Genomic DNA, 18,468 nt, shown 5'->3' with positions numbered 1-18,468 from the left:
AGAGAGAGAGAGAGAGAGAGAGAGAGAGAGAGAGAGAGAGAGAGAGAGAGAGAACAAAACATTCACATTAAGATACGGTAATTGACTCGACACTGTAATAAAAATGGAAAATGCTTGAAACGCTCAGCAGGTCAAACAGTAACTGCTCAAATGAATTAATGTTTCCAATCAAAGATCCTTTGTCAGAATAAATATTTGTACATTATAAGCAAAGTGGCAGATAACGTATGCACAGCGGGATTCCTAAAAGACTATGTTTAACTTCTTGTCTCTGAGTATGTTTTTTTGATCTTGCACTGGCCAACGTGGAGAAGGTAATTTTCACAGGCTCTGATTCAGAATTGAACCCAGCTTCGCATTTCTTGTGACCGTCCTGTTGACGGTTCAGTGCAGAGACCATAAGACATTAAAGCAGAATTAGGCCATTCGGCCCATTGAATTTGCTCTGCCATTCCATCGTGATTGATTTATTATTTCTCTCACCCCATTCTGCAGTCTTCTCCCTGTAACCTTTGACACCCTGTCTAATCAAGAACCTATCAACTCTGTTTTAAATATACCCAACGACTTGGCCTCCACAGCATCTGTGACAATTAATTCCACAGATTCACTCTGCTCTGCCTAAAGTTATTTTTCCTCATTTCTGTTCTAAAGGGATATTCTTGTATTCTGAGGCTGTGCTCTCTTGTCCTCAATGAGATTCCCCCCCCCCCACCATTCTTCTAAACTCCAGCGTGTACATACACAGTGCCATCAAACCCTCCTTATACATTAAGCTTTTAATTCCCAGGATCATAGTTGGCTGCCATAGTTGGATGCATCAGCAAGGAAGATGAGGCAGAGTACAGGGCTACGGTGGGAAACTTTGTCATATGTTGTGAGCGGAATCATCAGCAGCTTAATGTGAAAAAGACTAAGTAGCTGGTGGTGGACCTGAGGAGGGCTAAGGCACTGGTGACCCCTGTTCCCATCCAAGGGGTCAGTGTGGACATGGTGGAGGATTACAAATACCTGGGAATATGAATTGACAATAAACTGGACTGGTCAAAGAACACTAAGGCTGTCTACAAGAAGGGTCAGAGCCGACTCTACTTCCTGAGGAGACTGAGGTCCTTTAACATCTGCCGGACGACGCTGAGGATGTTCTACGAGTCTGTGGTGGCCAGTGCTATCATGTTTGCTGTTGTGTGCTGGGGCAGTAGGCTGAGGGTAGCAGACAACAACAGAATCAACAAACTCATTAGTAAGGCCAGTGATGTTGTGAGGGTGGAACTGGACTCTCTGATGGTGGTGTCTGAAAAGAGGATGCTGTCCAAGTTGCATGCCATCTTGGACAATGTCTCCCAGCCACCCCATAATGTACTGGTTAGGCACAGGAGTTCATTCAGGCAGAGACTCATTCCACCGAGATGTAACACTGAGCATCATAGGAAGTCATTCCTGCCTGCGGCCATCAAACTTTACAACTCCTCCCTCGGAGTGTCAGACACCCTGAGCCAATAAGCTGGTCCTGGACTTATTTCCACTTGGTATGATTTACTTATTATTATTTAATTATTTAAGTTTTTAAAAATATTGCTATATTTCTACACTATTCTTGGTTGGTGTGACTGTAATGAAACCCAATTTCCTTTGGGATCAATAAAGTATGTCTGTCTGTCTGTCTGTCTGTCTGTCATTCTTGTGAACCTTTCCTGCACTGCACAAACCAGAGTAAGTACCTCCTTCAACCACTTCTGCTAGATGGTAGATGGTGGTTTCGTGCCACTGGCAATAATGCTCTGGATATCCTTGGGGAACAGCAGTGTGCTTCTGGAACATCAGTCTATCTGTTTGAAACCCTAATAGGTCAACTCTCTATCTTGAGTTTCCCCAAGCTTTGCGAACCCTTGGCTCTGGAGGTACCACCACCACTGCTTATATCTGATTTGAAAGGAAAAGCTCATGACATAATCCTATCAACACTTTGAAGAATATGTAACTTTTGATATTTCATAACTTAGGCCAGGGATTCCCAATCTTGCTAATGCCATGGACCAATACCATTAAGCAAGGGGTCCATGGACCCCCAGTTGGGAATCCCTGACAAGTAGTTTTTGATTATTTTATACTTTACGTAAATATTGTAAGTTTTTCTGCCTCTGAATTTTCAGATGTAATGATTGTAATGTGTGCTTTAGAATCAAAGGGAGGATATTTGGATCTTACTATTTAGTTCTTAGACTGTTTAATTGTTATTTTCTTTACAGTTTAATAATTTATCATCTACTTGTATTTTATATAATTACTTATATACAAGTAACTGCTTCCTGTGCTTCCTGGTGGTCACAGTCGGTATATACAAGTTCACTGAGTTTCCTGCTGGCGATGTAAAGTATGACTCTGGAAAGCTCTGGACGTTTCTTTATTCTGTATTATTTAAATAACGGCTTTCTTATTGGTTGACTCTTAGGTTGACCTTTCTTATCTATGGACATGAAAATAGCTGACTACAGGACAGCACCATCTTTCTTCCTTTTCTCTCTCTGTGCTGAGCAGACCTCTATCACTGTCTGCTTCTATCAACACAGAAAAAAATTATCATGGAGCAACAAGTTTGTGCCTGACTTCTGAAAGTACTTTGGATTTAAACATCAGAATCCGAAAACTCCCTCTAGGTTGTCTCCAAAAAATCTACTTTCTCCCTTTCCAAGCAGTAGACAATCCCAAAGACCAAAGGAATGCATATATTGCTCAATGGTTAAGCTTAATTCCACACTAAGGAGAGTCCAGGAGTTCCTTTGCTTGAAAGAATAAAGTAACCTCTCCTCTCTATCCTTCCTCCAAAACAAAACATTGCCGATGTAGTAACTTTCCCCAAATGCACCACGTAAGCCTACCGTTCTCATCCATTCACTGACTTTAAGAATCATCTTCAGATTTGACAAAGGGTCAGGTGACCGGAGACATCAATTCTCTTCCCATCCCCACAAGAGGCCGCCAGGTCTGCAGCGGGTTTCCATCACTCTCTGCTTGTACTCCTCTTCTTTCTAATCTGGATGGTGTCCAACACTAGACTCAACCCTCTACTTATGTGTGTTATACCTGAGCACTTAGTCAGTACGTGCTAGCACAACAAAATGTGATGGCCAAGAAGGGGCACTCTGCTTCTCAGTGGGAACCAGTCGCACATATGTACCTACTCTTCAAATCATTCAATAATATGACTGATTTACATCAGTTCTATGTCCATCAAAAGTTTCTTTGCGTAAAGCAAACTTCATAACTCCACAGCTCTCTGCTATCGGGAATTCCAATAAATCACGGAGTTAACATGGAGCATAGAACAGTACAGGCCCAATGTTGTGCCGAGCTTTTAACCTACTCCAAGATCAATCTAACTTTTCTCTCCTGCATAGCCCTCCACTTTCTGATATGGATAAAGCACATCTACTTGCACATGGTCTATATCCCTCCATTCTGAATGGAGATCTTCAAACATAATCATAGGATAAAAAAAATCTAGTTAAATAAATTTATGCTGTCCAACAAAGCATTATAGCACTGTATAGTCCCTTCAGCCCACAATGTTGTGCTGACTTTTTAACCTACTCCAGAATCAATCTAATTCCTTCCTCCTGCATAGCCTCTGTTTTTCTATCATCCTTGTGCCTATCTACTGTATTGCCTCTACCAGCACCCTGGCAGCATATGCCATGCACCACCATACCCTGCGTAAAAAACGTACCTCTGACATTCCTCCTCCCCATACTTTCTTTCAATCACCTTAAAATCATGCCCCCTTGAATTAGTTATTTCCTCCCTGGGAAAAAGTCTCTGGCTGTCCACTTAATCGAAACATCTTATCGTTTTGTACATCTCTATCCAAGTTTTTTACCATCCTCTTAGTTCCAAAGAGAAAAGTCATAGCTCACTCAACTTTTCCTCTTAAGACAAGCACTCTAATCCATCAACATCCAGGAAAATCTCCTCTGCGCTCTCTCTAAAGCTTCCACATCGTTCCTATAATGAACATTGAACGTTCCTATAATCGCAGAACTGAACACAAATTTCCGAGTGTGGTCTAACCAGTTTTATTGAGCCGCAACATTTTCACATGGCCCTTGACTTCAATCCCCTGACTATATACGCCTTCTTAACTACCCTATTAGCTCAAATAGTCCTTTGACATTTGAGGCTTGTCATGATGCTCACCACACATGGAACTGTTAGAAAAAAAAACAATGTGACCAAACCTATTGGATTGTGGTGTAGAAATGTTAGTTTTCATGTTTGTTTGTACTTTATATCACCACCTATGGACATGTAATTGCCAGTGTTTCCCAGCAATTATGGTGCAGTTGCCTCTGTATTATTCTGGAAACCTCTTGGTTTCAGTGCTGGGTATCACATTACTTGAATTTGGCCATCTTACTGGTGAACTGTTATCAATGGAATTTCTGTTATCAGTATGAGAAGACCACACTACTCTTTCTTTTCCTTTGTCTCTTCTCTACTCTTGCAATACTTAATAAAATGATCATAAGCAACAGTTTATGCTTCATTCTTAACTTCCAAAGAAGCTATGGATCACAAAAGCATCAGGATCCAACAGTGCTTCTCACCTTGGTTGCGTTTCTGTTTGCGTAATTCACACATGCGTTGTGACTCTGGTTCAACCACTAGAAGGAAGCAAAAACAAACCATCAGAACATTCATCCCCTCTATTACCTCTGCTGTTAGTTCATACTAACCTCCAAGAGGACCACAGCCTTGTCGTGTGCCTCAAAAACCCAGAGAGGTGTGTTGGCTGGAGTCGGCTTCATTGGTAGGGTCACCCATGACAAAAAAGTCAAAGTGTAGAGGACACTGGTCTTCCTGGTTTGGGGCTTTAGCTCAGAGCTGACAACCCTGATTAGTTAGCAAAACTGTTATGGAAACAGCAATGAAGAATCCGTCTACATCTGAGTGTGACAGCATTCCTGAGTCTCCACTTGGGATTTGCATGACTGACAGTAGCAAAAACCGAAAGGAAACTACCAACACGATGAAGAACACTGCCAGAGATGGAGGACCTTCATTGCTGCCGTAAACGCCAGTGGCATGACAGGTAGTAAGGAAGCAGTTCATATTAAATGGTGTCAGTAGATCTGATTAAAGAAAGAGGGAAAATCATAACCTTTACAACACATACAAAATGCTGGATGAATTCAGCAGGTCAGGTTGCATCTATGGAAATTAATAAACAGCTGACGTTTGGGTCCAAGGCTCTTCAGGACTGGAAAGGAAGAGGGAAAATACCAGAATAAAAAAGTGTGGGTAGGGGAAGGAGGACTAGCTAGAAGGCGATAGGATGAGGTTTTGAGGTACCTGCAGACTAACGATAGAATAAGTCAAAGTCGGCATGGTTTCTGTTGAGGGAAATCTTGCCTGACAAATCTGTTAGAGTTCTTCAAGGAAGTATCAAGCAGGGTGGACAAAGGAGAGGCAGTGGATGTCATTTATTTGGATTTTCAGAAGGCGTTTGATAAGGTGAGGCTGAGGTTGCTTAACAAGATAAAACCCTATGGTGTTACAGGAAAGATACTGGCATGGATAGAGGAATGGCTGACAGGCAGGAGGCAGCAAGTGGAAATAAAAGGGGCATTATCTGGTTGTCTGCCAGTGACCAGTAGTGTTCCCAGGGATCACTATTGGGACTGCTACTTTTCAAACATCAGAGGTGTGGAGGGACTTAGGAGTCCTCATGCAAGGTTAATTTACAGAATGTCTCTGGTAAAGAAGGCAAATGCAATACTGGCACTTATTTCAGGTGGAATAGAATATAAAGCAAGCAAACAATGGCGAAGCTTTACAAGACACTCAGGCCACACTTGTCAGCGGTTCTGGGCCCCATATCTCAGAAAGGATGCGTTGTCATTGGTGAGAGTCCAGAGGAGGTTCACTAGGAAGATTCCTGGAATGAAGTGGTTGACATATGAGGAGTGTTTGGCAGCTTTGGGGCTGTACTCACTTGGAATTTAGAAGAATGCTGGGGGTGAGGGATCTCAATGAAACCTTCCAAATGTTGAAAGGACTAGATAGGATGGATGTGGAGAGGATGTTTCCTATGGTGGGGGTATCCAGAACTAGAGGGCACACCCCCAAAACTGAGGGGCGACCTTTTAGAAGGTGGAATTTTTTTAGCCAGTGAGTAGTGAATCTGTGAAATGCTCTTCCACCGACTATAGTGGAGGCCAAGTCCGTGGGTATATTTAATGCAGAAGTTGATAGTTTCCTGATTGGTCAGGGCATAAAATGATATGGTGAGAAGGCAGGAGTATGGGGGTTGAGTGGGATCCAGGATCAGCAATGATGGAATGGTGGAGAATACTAGATGGGCTGAATGGCCTAATTCTGCTCTTATGTTTTATGGCCTTATGATCATGACCTCTGGCTGTCCACCCTCTCACTTAAGAATGTTGATGACTAGATTCAAGATATCCTGGACCCTGGCACCAGGGAGACAACATACTACCTGACACAGAACCTCCTTTCTATCTCCTAACTAATGAATTCCCTATCACCACAGTGTGCCTCTTCTCCCCCCCTTCCCTTCTGAGTCACAGAGCCAGACTCACTCCCAGAGACCCGACAACTGTGACTTTCCTCTGTTAGGTCATCAATAATACAATATTGATGATACAGCCAACAATATCCAAGGTGGTATTTCTGTTGTTGAGGGGGATGGCCACAGGGCTACACTGCAATGGCTCTTTATTACCTTTCCCCTGCCTGACTGTCACGCAGCTTCCTGTGCCCTGCCTCTCTGTATGTCCAATCCATCACCCTTTTAGCCTGAATGATCTGGAGTTCATCCACTTGCAGCTCTAACTCCTCAAAATAGATTGTTAGCTTTCTCCCTGCCTTCCCACATCCCACAAGAGGAGCATTCCACTATCCTGCCTGGCATCTCTACTGTTCTAACTGATCAATTCTAAAGGGGGAGGGTGTGGGGGGGGGGTAAACTCTACCTACAGCTTTTCTTTTTGCCTTCTCTGTCTGAAGCCTCTCTTTGCTAAAGCCTTAATGACCTAAAGCCTCAAAATCTCCACTGACTCGATCTACTCCGACAATGGCCGCTGTGATGATGGCCAATCTTCCCACCCCTGCCTTGCTTTAATCTGTTCTTGCTAATCAATCCCAAATGCTGATTTTTCGCTTGCCAAAGCTGGTCAAATATAAAGAGACTGTACACTATTAAGGGCAAGACCCTTACAGGTGTTGAGGAGCAGAGAGATGTTGGAGTCCATGTTTAGACAGGCACATGAAAGGATATGGACATTGTCTAAGCAGAAGGGATTAGGTTGGCCAAGCGATTACTAATTTAATTTGATTAGCACAACATTGTGGACCAAAGGGCCCATCCCTGTGCTGTACTGTTCTATCTTCTATGTTCTATAACACAATACTATTTACTAAACTTTACTAACCCACAAGTATTTGGGATGTGGGGGGAAACCAGAAACCCATGCAGTGATGGAGAGAATGTTCAGATTTCTTACAGAAAGCAGTGGGAACTGAACCCCACTGAACCTCGGTGGAGGGAAGGGGAGCCAGATGTAACAACAAGGAAAATCGATCACGTCACCCAAATAGATAGATGCTTTACTGATCCCAAAGGAAATTACAGTGTCACAGTAGTATTATAAATGCAAAGATATACAAATATACGATTATTCGAAGTAAGAAAGAATAAAGAAATAAGTTAATAAAAAACAGTCTAACAGGAGGGGGTGGGGGTCATTACTTCCCCAGCTATAGATTGACTCATTATAGAGTCTAATGGCTGAGGGTAAAAATGTCCTCATAGAGCACTCTTTGGAGCAGCACAGTTGTCTCAGTCTATAAACTAAAAGTGCTCCTCTGTTCAGCCAGGGTGGTGTGCAGATGTTGAGAAACATTGTCCAGAACTGCCAGGATTTTCCGCAGGGTCCTTTATTCTACCACAGCCTCCAGTGAGTTTAGTTTGACTCCTATAATGGAGCCAGCCTTTCTAATCAGTTTATCGAACCTCTTGGCATCACCCGTGTTGATGCCATTGCATCAGCACATCACCACCTAGAAGATTGTACTGGTGACAACTGACTGGTAGAACATGTGAAAGAGGGGCCTGCATAATCCAAAGGACGTTAGCCTCCTCAGGAAGTAGAGGCGGCTCTGGCCATTCCTGTACACAGTCTCTGTGTTGGTGCTCCACTCAAGTCTGTCATCCAGGTGCACCCCAGATACTTGTAGGTCCTCACCACATCCATGTCCTCACCATCAATAGTAACAGGGAGCAGTGCAGACTTAGTTTTCCTAAAGTTCATCACCATCTCCTTTGTTGAGCTGCAGGTGATTCACCTTGCACCGTTGACAAAGTCCTCCACCAGGGCCCTGTGTTCATCCTCCCGTCCTCCCTTTACACACCCAACTATTGCTGAGTCATCAGGGAATTTCTGCAGACAACATGACTCAGTGTTGTATCTAAAGTCCAAGGTATACAGGGTAAACAGGAAGGGACCCAATACAGTCCCCTGTGGGGCCCCAGTGCTGCTTATAGCCATGTCTGACACAGCTCTGAAGCCACACAAACTGTGGTCTGCCAAGTTACATCCTCCAAAAATTCCAAACAATTCATTAGACGTGACATGCATTTCATAAGCCACTTTGTCTTGGATTTATTGCCCATAGTGTTTAATTGCTTCCTTTCTAATGGACTCCAATGTTTTTCCTACTATACATGTCTAACTAATAGTCTTATCATTGCTTTGATCTCTTCTCAATTGGACCAGTGGAATCTCAAGTATTTTCAATCATCTATTACTAAGCTCCTTGAGAACTTTCATACGTGGGTCAGCTCCTCCCTGTACTTCAGTTTAGTTGGTATTACTGGATACATTCCATCTTAGTTTCCTCATGAATATTTAGCAGCTGAGGTTTATCGTGACCTCTATTCACTCTCACAACACGAATCTTATCTGTTCATCTAATGCAGAATGTGCACAGCTTAGAGATGCAGCTTAATAACTAGAACAACTGAACTCCTTCAACACTTTCACCTTAAATCTTCTTCTGGTGATAACTCGACTCAAGTAAGATTTCTCTTAAGGGGTTCTCTACTGGTGGGTCTTCAAACGGCTGTTGAGTCTGATCTGGGTTCCACAATTTCTGCTGCAGTATGGACGTGAGTAAGTAGCGGCTATGGTTAGTGATTGGATCTTTTAGCTGTTCATGCTCTCCTTTCGCAGCACCCATCTTCTCCAAGGGTCATCACCTTGTTGTGGTAGAAAGGCTTGTGAGTTCCTGAGATCCCAAGAGCGACGCTGTCTGAAGCTGAACTCCTGTAGGGTCACCCATGGCAAGGGGGAGTTTCCAGACTAAGAACAATTCAACCAAGACCTCAAAGGTGGAGCTGGCAGAAGATCAATGACACATCAAAACAACAGTGGGGGTAGAGGAAGGCTGCACATTGAATGTGGGCAGCCTGACCCCAATCTACCAGGGACCATGTGGAGGCTGCCCTTGCATCAGCTTCCCCATGTTAAACAAAATCATGCACAGGTGTTCTCCATTGAGTGAATCTACCTGAACGTCACCTTAAATATTCTCTCTCAACACAGTCAGTGATTAGACGCTTATGGTCATGTGTCCTCTCTATTCAAGGTTTATTGGCTTCCAATAAGTCATAGAGTCATAGAATGTTACAGCAGAGAAACAAGCCCTTCAGCCCATCTAGTCCATGCTATACTATTATTCTGCCTAGTCCCATCAACCTACACCCAGACCAGAGCCCTCCATACTCCTCCCATCCAAGTACTTAACCAAACTTCTCTCAAATGCTGAAATCAAACCCGCATCCACTGCTTCTGCAGGCAGGCGGAAGCTCTTGGATATCGTTTGTTACTTTTGCTTTTGTTGATATGTTGTTGTTTTGTTGCTTGTTGTGTTCTGTATTGTTCTGCTCAACATTTTCAATATGCTAAGTTGATGCCAGAATGTGCAGCGACACTTGTGGGCTGCCCCAGCACTTCCTCAGGGTTGTGTTGGTTGTTAACAGCTAAAATGACACATGCCTTCTCAAAAATAAGGCATTTCCCCCAACAGAACTGCCACTCACTGGATGGTTTTTACTTTTTGCACAATTCTCTGTAAATTCTAAAGACTAGTGTGCATGAAAATACCAGGTCAGCAGTTTCTGAGATACTCAAACCTCCCCATCTGACACCAACAACCATACCATTTCAAAGTCACTTAGATCACATTTGTTCCTCATTCTGATGTTTGGTCTGACTAACAACTGAACCTCTTGACCATGTCTGCACGCTTTGATGCATTGAGTTGCTGCCACATGATTGATTATTAGATATTTGCATTAATGTGCAGGTTTACAGGTGTATTGAATAAAGTGGCCACTGAGAGCATGTTAAATAGCAGACTAATCTCTGTATGAAGTATATTTCAGTGACCTATATGAAGGTGGAGTGGAAGGATGTGTAATGGTGAATGGTAGGGTAAGATGTAGGTTTGCACCCACAACACCAATGTAGGTAGTTGTGCCAAGCAAAACCAGGCTCTTTAATACTCGCTAGAGGGTTTTTTCCCTACTCTATCGTACGCAACTAAGCAAGCGTGCAACAAATCCTGCCCTTCAGGGAGAGGTAATGACGATGGAAGTGTGTAGTAATAAGGCTCAAGGAGAAGTAAAAGCCATTCAGAACAGAATATAAATAACTTCCAACTCCTTCAGTAATTGCTGTGTACCAGTAGATGTCACTGATGTCTCTTTTATACAGGGGTTCTTTTTTTAACAAAGCTACAAAAACTTATTCACACACAAAATACAAATAACAAGACAGTTAAGAATCTTAAATTAAAATATGGTTAATACTGTCTATAAAACGCTCAATTCCCTTGGAGAGAGTTCCCAAAAGCCCTTCACTGTAGGTACCCCTAGTGACCACATGCTCCCTCCCCATGGACACCAGGGCACGAATGTAAACCCAGAAGGGCCTCGGCTTGAAACATCAACTGCTTACTCTTTTCCATAGATGCTGCCTGACCTGATGAGTTCCTCCAACATTTTGTGTGTGTCGCTTTGGATTTCCAGCATCTGCAGAACTTCTTTGCGTTTGTTACATAAGAGCACTTCTCATTCTGCAGACCTCCAGTGAGTACAGACTCAAGCTGTTTCACCTTTCCTCAGGAGTCGGTTCTTCCATTTCTATGATCAACCAGCTGAACCTTCACTGAAAGTTCCTTTAGATCAGGGGTTCTCAATCTAGGGTCCATGGAGACCTTGCCTAATGGTATTGGTCCACGACATAACGAAGGTTGGGGGTCCTTAAGAGACTCTTATGTGGCCACGTGGATGACAGAAAAATGGAGGGCTATGTAGGAGGAATACAATAGATATGGAGTGGGTTAAAAAGTTGGCACAACAATGTCTACTGAAGGGCCTGTACTGTGCTGTAATATTCTATGTTCATAGTCAATAAGTCAGAGTTACAGAACCTCTTGTTGTATAAGTTCTATATAATTTATGTTAATTTAAATTTATGTAATTGATACTTGCCATGTTTGTAATGTGCTGTGCTGCTGTTGCTGCACAATGCTAATTTTCATGCCATTCATACTGTGGGTATGTCTGCCCATCAATATAAACTCAAACTTGAAGTTGAATATTTAGAGCCATAACAACAGCACTGGGGCAAAATGATGAACTGAGATTATTTGTGCAATAGGATTTAACTGAAGGAGTAGAGCTTACGGCTCTTGGCTTCAACATTCCACTTTAAGAGAAGCTTGGACAGGTACATGAATAGAAAAGGCTTAGAGGGATATGGGACAAATGTTGGAAAATGGGACTAGCTTTGAAGGGGCTTCTTCGTCAACAGGGACTAGTTGGGCAGAAGGGTCTGTTTCCCCACTAATTGAAATAGGATAGCAACACAACAATGAAGTGTGTGGGATGGATTATAATGACAGGATGACAGAGCACATGGACAAGATTGGTGGCTCGCCTGAGGTCAAAGAGTTGTCGGTGGATTCTGGAGTAGGAACTCCATATGGGCAAGAAGAACAAGGTCCAATGACTCCTTGGGTTCATGATTTGGTGAGACTGAAGTTCTGATGTCCAGTGCTCAGTGTCCCCTCATGAGTGAATCCAGGTTTCAAGACAGGTCCTGTCAAGGATCGAGTCGGTAGTTTGGAAGCTAAGTCCTATTGGCTGGAGTCCTGAGTCTGTGAATCTCTGCGGGTCCCCTAGGGTAGTTGAAGGCCCAAGGTCTGTGAGTTCAAGTCCAAATCCGGTTCCATGGGAGGCCAAAGAATATGGACTGTCCTGGGGCTAGTGGACTGTATATGTGCATGGTGGGGAGGTGGGGGAGGAAGGGAGGGAGGAATGGGGCATATTTTACTTTTGTTGTTTTGGTGTTTGTTGTGTTCTGTGTTTTTCTGCCAAATGTTGTGGGCAAGCTATGTTGCCACTGGAATGTGTGACAACACTTGCGAGCTGCCCTCTGCACACCCTTGGACTGATAATGCAATGTTTCATTGCAACACACACAAAATGCTGGAGTGGCTCAGCAGGTCAGGCAGCATCCATGGAAAAGAGTAAATAGTCGACCCTTTGGGCCGAGACCCTTCATGAGTACTGAAAGCAAGGGGCGAGATGCCAGAATAAAAAAGTGGGGGGAAGGGAAGGAGGATAGCTAGGAGGTGGTAGGTGGGAAAGGTCAAGGGCTGCAGAGGAAAAGATCTGATAGGAGAGGGTAGTGGACCATGGGAGAAAGGGAAGGAGTGGGGACCGGGGGAGGAGATAAGCAACAAGAGGCCAGAGTGGGGAGGTGGTACTAGAAGAGTGGGAATATTTTTTTACCAGAAGGAGAAATCAATATTCATGCCATCAGGTTTGAGGCTACCCAGATGGAGTATAAAGTGTTGCTCCTCCACCCCAAAGGCGGCCTCATCTTGGCACAAGAGTAGGCCATGAAGCAACATATCAGAAATGGAATGGGAATTGGAATTAAAATGCTTGGCCACTGGGAAATCCCTTGGAGGTGGTCAATGAAGTGGTCCTCCAACTTATGATGGGTCTCACCAATGCAGAGGAGACCTCACCGAAGACAATAGATGGCCCTAGCAGATTCGCAGGTGAAGTGTTGCCTCACCTGGAAGGACTGTCTGGAGCCTGGGAAGAAGGTGAGGGAGGAGGTGAATGGGCAGAAGCAGCACTTTATCTGCTTGCAGGGATAAGTGGGGCAGGGAAATTAGTGGGGAGGGACAAATGGACAAGAGAATCGTGGAGAGAGGGGGAAGGTACAGATGTGTTTGGTAGTAGGATCCCTCAGAGATGGTGGAAGTTGCATTTCAATGTATGTTTCAATGTACTGTACATGCGAAAAATAAACTTGAATCTTGACTCCATGACTCCGGAGAGGGAGAGAAATATTACTTTGCTGCCCTGTTGGAGTTCAGCTATTGAGTATTGACCTCAGAGGGAGAAAAGCCAGTGGGTGAACCTAGGGACCAGAGAGCCAACAGGTGGAGAACAGCAGAATGGTTTTAAAGGTTTAGATACCAGGGAATGATGAGCCACAAGCGGTTGGTTCTCCGCCATCGAGAAAAGGGTAGTGCACAAACATTTGTTTACCTAGGCTGTGTCCTGGTGCTGAGACTGTGACGCTTACCTGCCAGAAAACAGTCGTTGCCAGGGTCTGCTGGGGAAGCAGAAGGCCAACCACCTACGGAGAGCAGAGGTAATAATCAGATTCTGCAGCCAGGGGTTAAAACAATCTGGTCACTACCCTCTGAACACCTGGAGACATCTGAGACAGGAGGTGGACTTCATGGACAAATACCAGTCTTTTGTCATTAGTTCATTCCTCCTCACTATTTTTATTCCATCATGTCTCAGAGTTCAAAGCCTCCATGGCAACACTACTCCCCACGTTCTCCTCAGTCTGCCAGCTCTCAAAACTTTCACCTCTGGCCTCCTGTCATTAAGAACTCATCCAGTTCAGTAACTGACATGAGGAAAGGAAACCTGACTCTTTATCCAGTGGAGACCACAAGACAAGACCTAAGGCAAAATACACAAAATGCTGGAGCAACTCAGCAAGTCATAACTAATGAAAGGTCTTAGTCTGAAACATTGACAGTCTATTCCTCTCCATAGATGCTGGCTGAGTTGCTGAGTTCTTCCAGCATTTGTATGTGTTTTAATATTGACCTTTCTGTCACCAATTCCTCAAAGTCAGGATGTGCTGACACTGGAGAGGGTTCAAAGGAGGTTCACGAAACAGATTCCACGATTTAATGAATTATCATATGAAGAGCGTTTGATGGCACTGGGCCTGTATTTGCTGGAATTCTGGGGAATGAGGGGTGACCTATTTGAAACCTACCGAATGTTGAAAGGCCTTGATCCAGTGCACATGGAGAGGATGTTTCCTGTGGTGGGATAGTCTAGGAACAGAGGACACAGCCTCAAGATAGAGAAGTTTTCTCTTAAAACGGAGATGAGGAGGAATTTCTTTAGCTAGACAGTGGGTGAATCTGTGGAATTCATTGCCACAGGCAGCTGTGGAAGCCAGGTTTTTATGTATATTTAAGATTGACAGATTCTTGTTTAGTAAGACTAAGAAGGTATACAGGGAGAAGGCAAGATATTAGGACTGAGAGGAAATTTGGATCAGCCATGATGAAATGGCCTAATTTGGCGTGTATTATAGCTGACCATGGATGCTGTTAATTTAATTGGAATATATTTCCATGGATACTTACAATTGGGGTCCCAAAAGGAATATAACCTGTAAGAAAGAGAGACATTGAAATGATTTTCATCATCGTGACCACATTCTACATCCCCTGCATACCGTCGTTACACACTTCCAATTCTTCTCTGACCCTTTAAATTAAACTGGGGTGTGGAGTTACAATTTAAAAAAAAATTATATTATTGTAGCTGCTTCAGCCCACTTCCTCTGACAGCTCATTCTATCTCACTACCCACTGTGTGAAAAAGTTTCCCCTCAGGTCCTCTTTAATTATTTGTCTCTCAACCTAAACCTATGTCTCTTAGTTTTGGTATCCCCTAACCTGTGGAAAAACCCGATGGTCCCAAGCCCGGCTGTGAAAGAAGGAGGGTTGGACGTGGGGCTAGCAGCACTATCCCATAAAAACCCAGAGCTATAGAAATGCCAACAGAAAATCCGAAGACCTCGTCCCTGGGAGAAGAAATATCTTCACTTAGAAGACGTATGAATTTGTGTGGTGAAAGCTGCTTCTCCATCAAAGCCAGAAGGCCAATCATCCTTCTATCATCCAGAGCCACTCCCACTGGAACATGAACCAACATCACCATGCAAGCACTAATGTGGGCAAAGTGGAAGAGAGGCCCATCAAAGAACACTGGCAATGTGACACCAATAAAATGGGCTACACCTGGGGACAGCGTGAAAGACTGGCCCAGGACACAGGATTCTGGCAAGCTGCTATTGACTCGGGGTGATGGGCTTAACTAACTAACTTGGGGAAGACAGTGCTAACGCTCACCTTATCTTTGTCTCTCACAATTTTAATAATTCTCTGAGTTTACCCCTCATTCTATTACATTCCAAGGAATAAATTCCTAGCCTGGCCAGCCTCTCTCTATATCTCAGACCCTCTAATCCAGGCAACATCCTTGTAAATCCTGATGAAACATCTCAACTTAGAATTTCAACTGTTTATTCCCCTCACAGATGCTTCCTGACCTTCTGAGTTCCTTCATTGTTTAGTGTGTGTTGATCCAGACTCCCTGCATCTGCAGTATCCCTTGTATATCCTTGTATTTCCTGCACTCTTTCCAGTTTAACTATGTCTTTCTTATAAAGGGTAAACACATAATACATGACAAGCTGCACACAGTACTTCAAGTGTGGCCTCATCAACAACTTATACAGCTGCAATGTAATGTCCCTACTCCTGTACTCAGTGACGTACAGACTGATAAAGGCCAGTGTACTAAATGGTTTTTTTCACCACCCTGTCTACCTGTGAGGTTTAGCATGGTATAATAACAACAACAACAACAATAATAATAATAATATACTTTATTGATCCTGAGTGGGAAATTCTTTCATTACAGCAGCAACATTTAAAAACACACTTAGCGGTGTGCAGACTTAACTAATAATAAACACAATATACGTAATAATAATTTATCAATGTGCAATAATGTGCAAATTAATGTCTGAAATAATAAAACAGAGACTATTGTACGTTGATGTGTGTTCTCCTGTCTCACGGAGATGAACTGTCGTATGTGCTTACTGCATTTGGTAGGAAAGATTTTCTGTAATGGCACCCAACAGGAGGGCAGAGTACAGCTGCCTTTGCAATGAATTAGCATGTACACTGAAATTTTATAAGAACGGTTCACCATCTATCTCCACTTCCCAGTATTATGTTCAAGAACAGCTATTTCCCTTCAGCCATTTGGCTCAATCCTAATCACTGCAGTTTAGCAACACTGTGACCACTTTGAACTGCAGTGGACTTTGTTTTATTTCTGTTCTAATTGTGTTCTTTATTGTAACAGTATTATTCATGTTTAATTGATGTTTCTTTTGAGAATGCTGCCTATCTGATGCTACGTGCCGGTGATGCTGCCTCAAGTAAGTTTTTCATTGCACCTGGTAGAGGTTTACAAGTTGTTAAGAGGCACAGATTGAGTGGACAGCCAGGGGCTTTCCCCAGGGTGGAAATGGCTAATACAAGGGGGCATCATTTTAAGGTGATTGGAGGAAAGTATGGGTGGGGGACAGACATCAGAGATAAGTTTTTTTACACAGAGTGGTGAGTGTGTGGAATGCCCTGCTGAGGTGGTCGAGGCAGAATACATTTGGGACATTTAAAAAACTCTTAGATAGGTAAATGGATGATAGATAAATGGAAGGCTATGTGTGGAACAAAGAGTTAGATTGATCTTAAAGTAGCTTAACAGGTCGACACAAGATCATGTCCCAAAGTACTGAGCTGTTATGTGCGTATATGTACTTGTGCATATGACGATAAACTTGACTTTGAATTACTTCAGAAGTTACATAATGATCAGTGAAGTGCCCAATAATGATCCATGCCTTGTGCACTAATGCCAACTTTTGAAGATGAAGTCGAGGCCCGATAGTTGAGGCACCTGAGTCAATGTGTCAGTAAGGAAAAGAACTGATTGTGGACATTAGAAAGAGTAAGACGAGGGAACACAAACTAGTCCTCATAGAGGGATCAGAAGTGGAAAGAGCAAGCGATTTCAAATTCCTGGGTGTCAATATCTCCGAAGCTCTAACCTGGACTCAACTTATTGATGCAGCTACAAAGGCTATATTTCATTCCGAGTTTGAGGAGATTTGGTTTGCTTCCAAAAATACTCGGAAATTTCTACAGATATACCGTGGAGAGCACTCTAACTAGTATTTGGGAGGCGGGTGGAGGTGAACTAATGCACAGGAACAAAGCAAGCTGTGCAGAGTTGTAAACTTAGTCATCTCTATCACGAGCACTGGCCTCCGTAGTATGCAGCACAGCTTCAAGGAGCGAATGCCTAAAAAGGTGGCGGCCATCATTAAGAACCCCCATAAGCCAATGTTCTCATTGCTACCCTCAGGAGTAAAATATACATGCTTACTGTAATTAAGTTTTTTCTCCATTCTTATGTATTGCATAGAACTGCTGCTGCAGAGACAACAAATTTCACAACATTTGCTAGTGATATTAAACCTGACTGAGTCCAGAAGTTGGAGGATCTCAGTCTGCGAGTCCATGAGTCCACTGGAGGTCGGAGGTCGGGAGGCAGCCTGTCTGTGTTTGTGGGAGGGTGGGTGAGAGTGAGGGAGGAAAGGGGGTTGTTTTGCCGTGTTGTCTTTATTGCTTATATTGTTCTGAGCACTGTGGGTATGCTACGTTGGTGTCGGAGTGTGTGGCGACACTTGAGGGCTGCCCCAGCACACCCTTAGGTTGTGCTGGTTGTTGACACAAATGATGCATTTCACTGTACAAGTGCAAAATGAATCTGAATCTAGAGAACAGTAGCTGACATTATCTGGGCAGGACAGCCTCCAACAGCAACGTGGCATCAGAGTCCAATCTCCTGGCACCCCTGTCCCCGAATGACATGTTAAACCTACACACACACACACACACACACACACAACCTCTGTTCACACACACAGCACCTCTGTTAAATATGTAACAAATACAAAGAATTCCAACAACAATTAATTAGTGACTTACTCTTGTTTTTGGGATAATTATTGCTTCACTCTGAAATGAAGTAAAGCATGGAAATTTACAAGACTGTTTGCATCTCCTCAGCAAACAGAGTAGTCCAGCCGTACATGCAGCAAGCCCTGGGCACAAGTCAGGCATGGGCTGATACTTGGTAGGTAACACTACAACACCAAAGTGCTGGACAATTTCCATCTC

General features: G+C 43.4%; 1 protein-coding gene and 1 long non-coding RNA gene across 10 annotated transcripts in view; one reads left to right on the top strand and one right to left on the bottom strand.

Annotated features, from left to right (window-relative positions):
- sfxn5b (sideroflexin 5b) overlaps window positions 1-18,468 on the bottom strand; it is a 282,969-nt gene that overhangs the window by 186,860 nt on the left and 77,641 nt on the right. For all 9 annotated transcript variants that reach the window (XR_009511398.1, XR_009511397.1, XR_009511396.1 and 6 more), the window contains exons 6-8: window positions 14,788-14,813; window positions 13,692-13,745; window positions 4,605-4,661 (exon numbers count right to left, since the gene is read on the bottom strand). Coding sequence is in view for 6 of the 9 variants with exons in the window: in XM_059965824.1 (XP_059821807.1) it covers window positions 4,605-4,661; window positions 13,692-13,745; window positions 14,788-14,813 (137 nt within the window). In the remaining 3 variants the exon portion in view is untranslated. The remainder of the gene's footprint in view (window positions 1-4,604; window positions 4,662-13,691; window positions 13,746-14,787; window positions 14,814-18,468) is intronic.
- LOC132391977 (uncharacterized) overlaps window positions 8,970-18,468 on the top strand; it is a 28,264-nt gene continuing 18,765 nt past the window's right edge. The window contains exons 1-2 of the long non-coding RNA XR_009511402.1: window positions 8,970-9,095; window positions 11,052-11,170. This is a non-coding gene — a long non-coding RNA (uncharacterized LOC132391977). The remainder of the gene's footprint in view (window positions 9,096-11,051; window positions 11,171-18,468) is intronic.

The sequence above is a fragment of the Hypanus sabinus genome, chromosome 3 (genome assembly GCF_030144855.1).
Source record: "Hypanus sabinus isolate sHypSab1 chromosome 3, sHypSab1.hap1, whole genome shotgun sequence".
Taxonomy (NCBI): Eukaryota; Metazoa; Chordata; class Chondrichthyes; order Myliobatiformes; family Dasyatidae; genus Hypanus; species Hypanus sabinus.
Note: the sequence above shows the minus strand (reverse complement) of the source record. Positions and strands in the feature narration are given on the sequence as shown.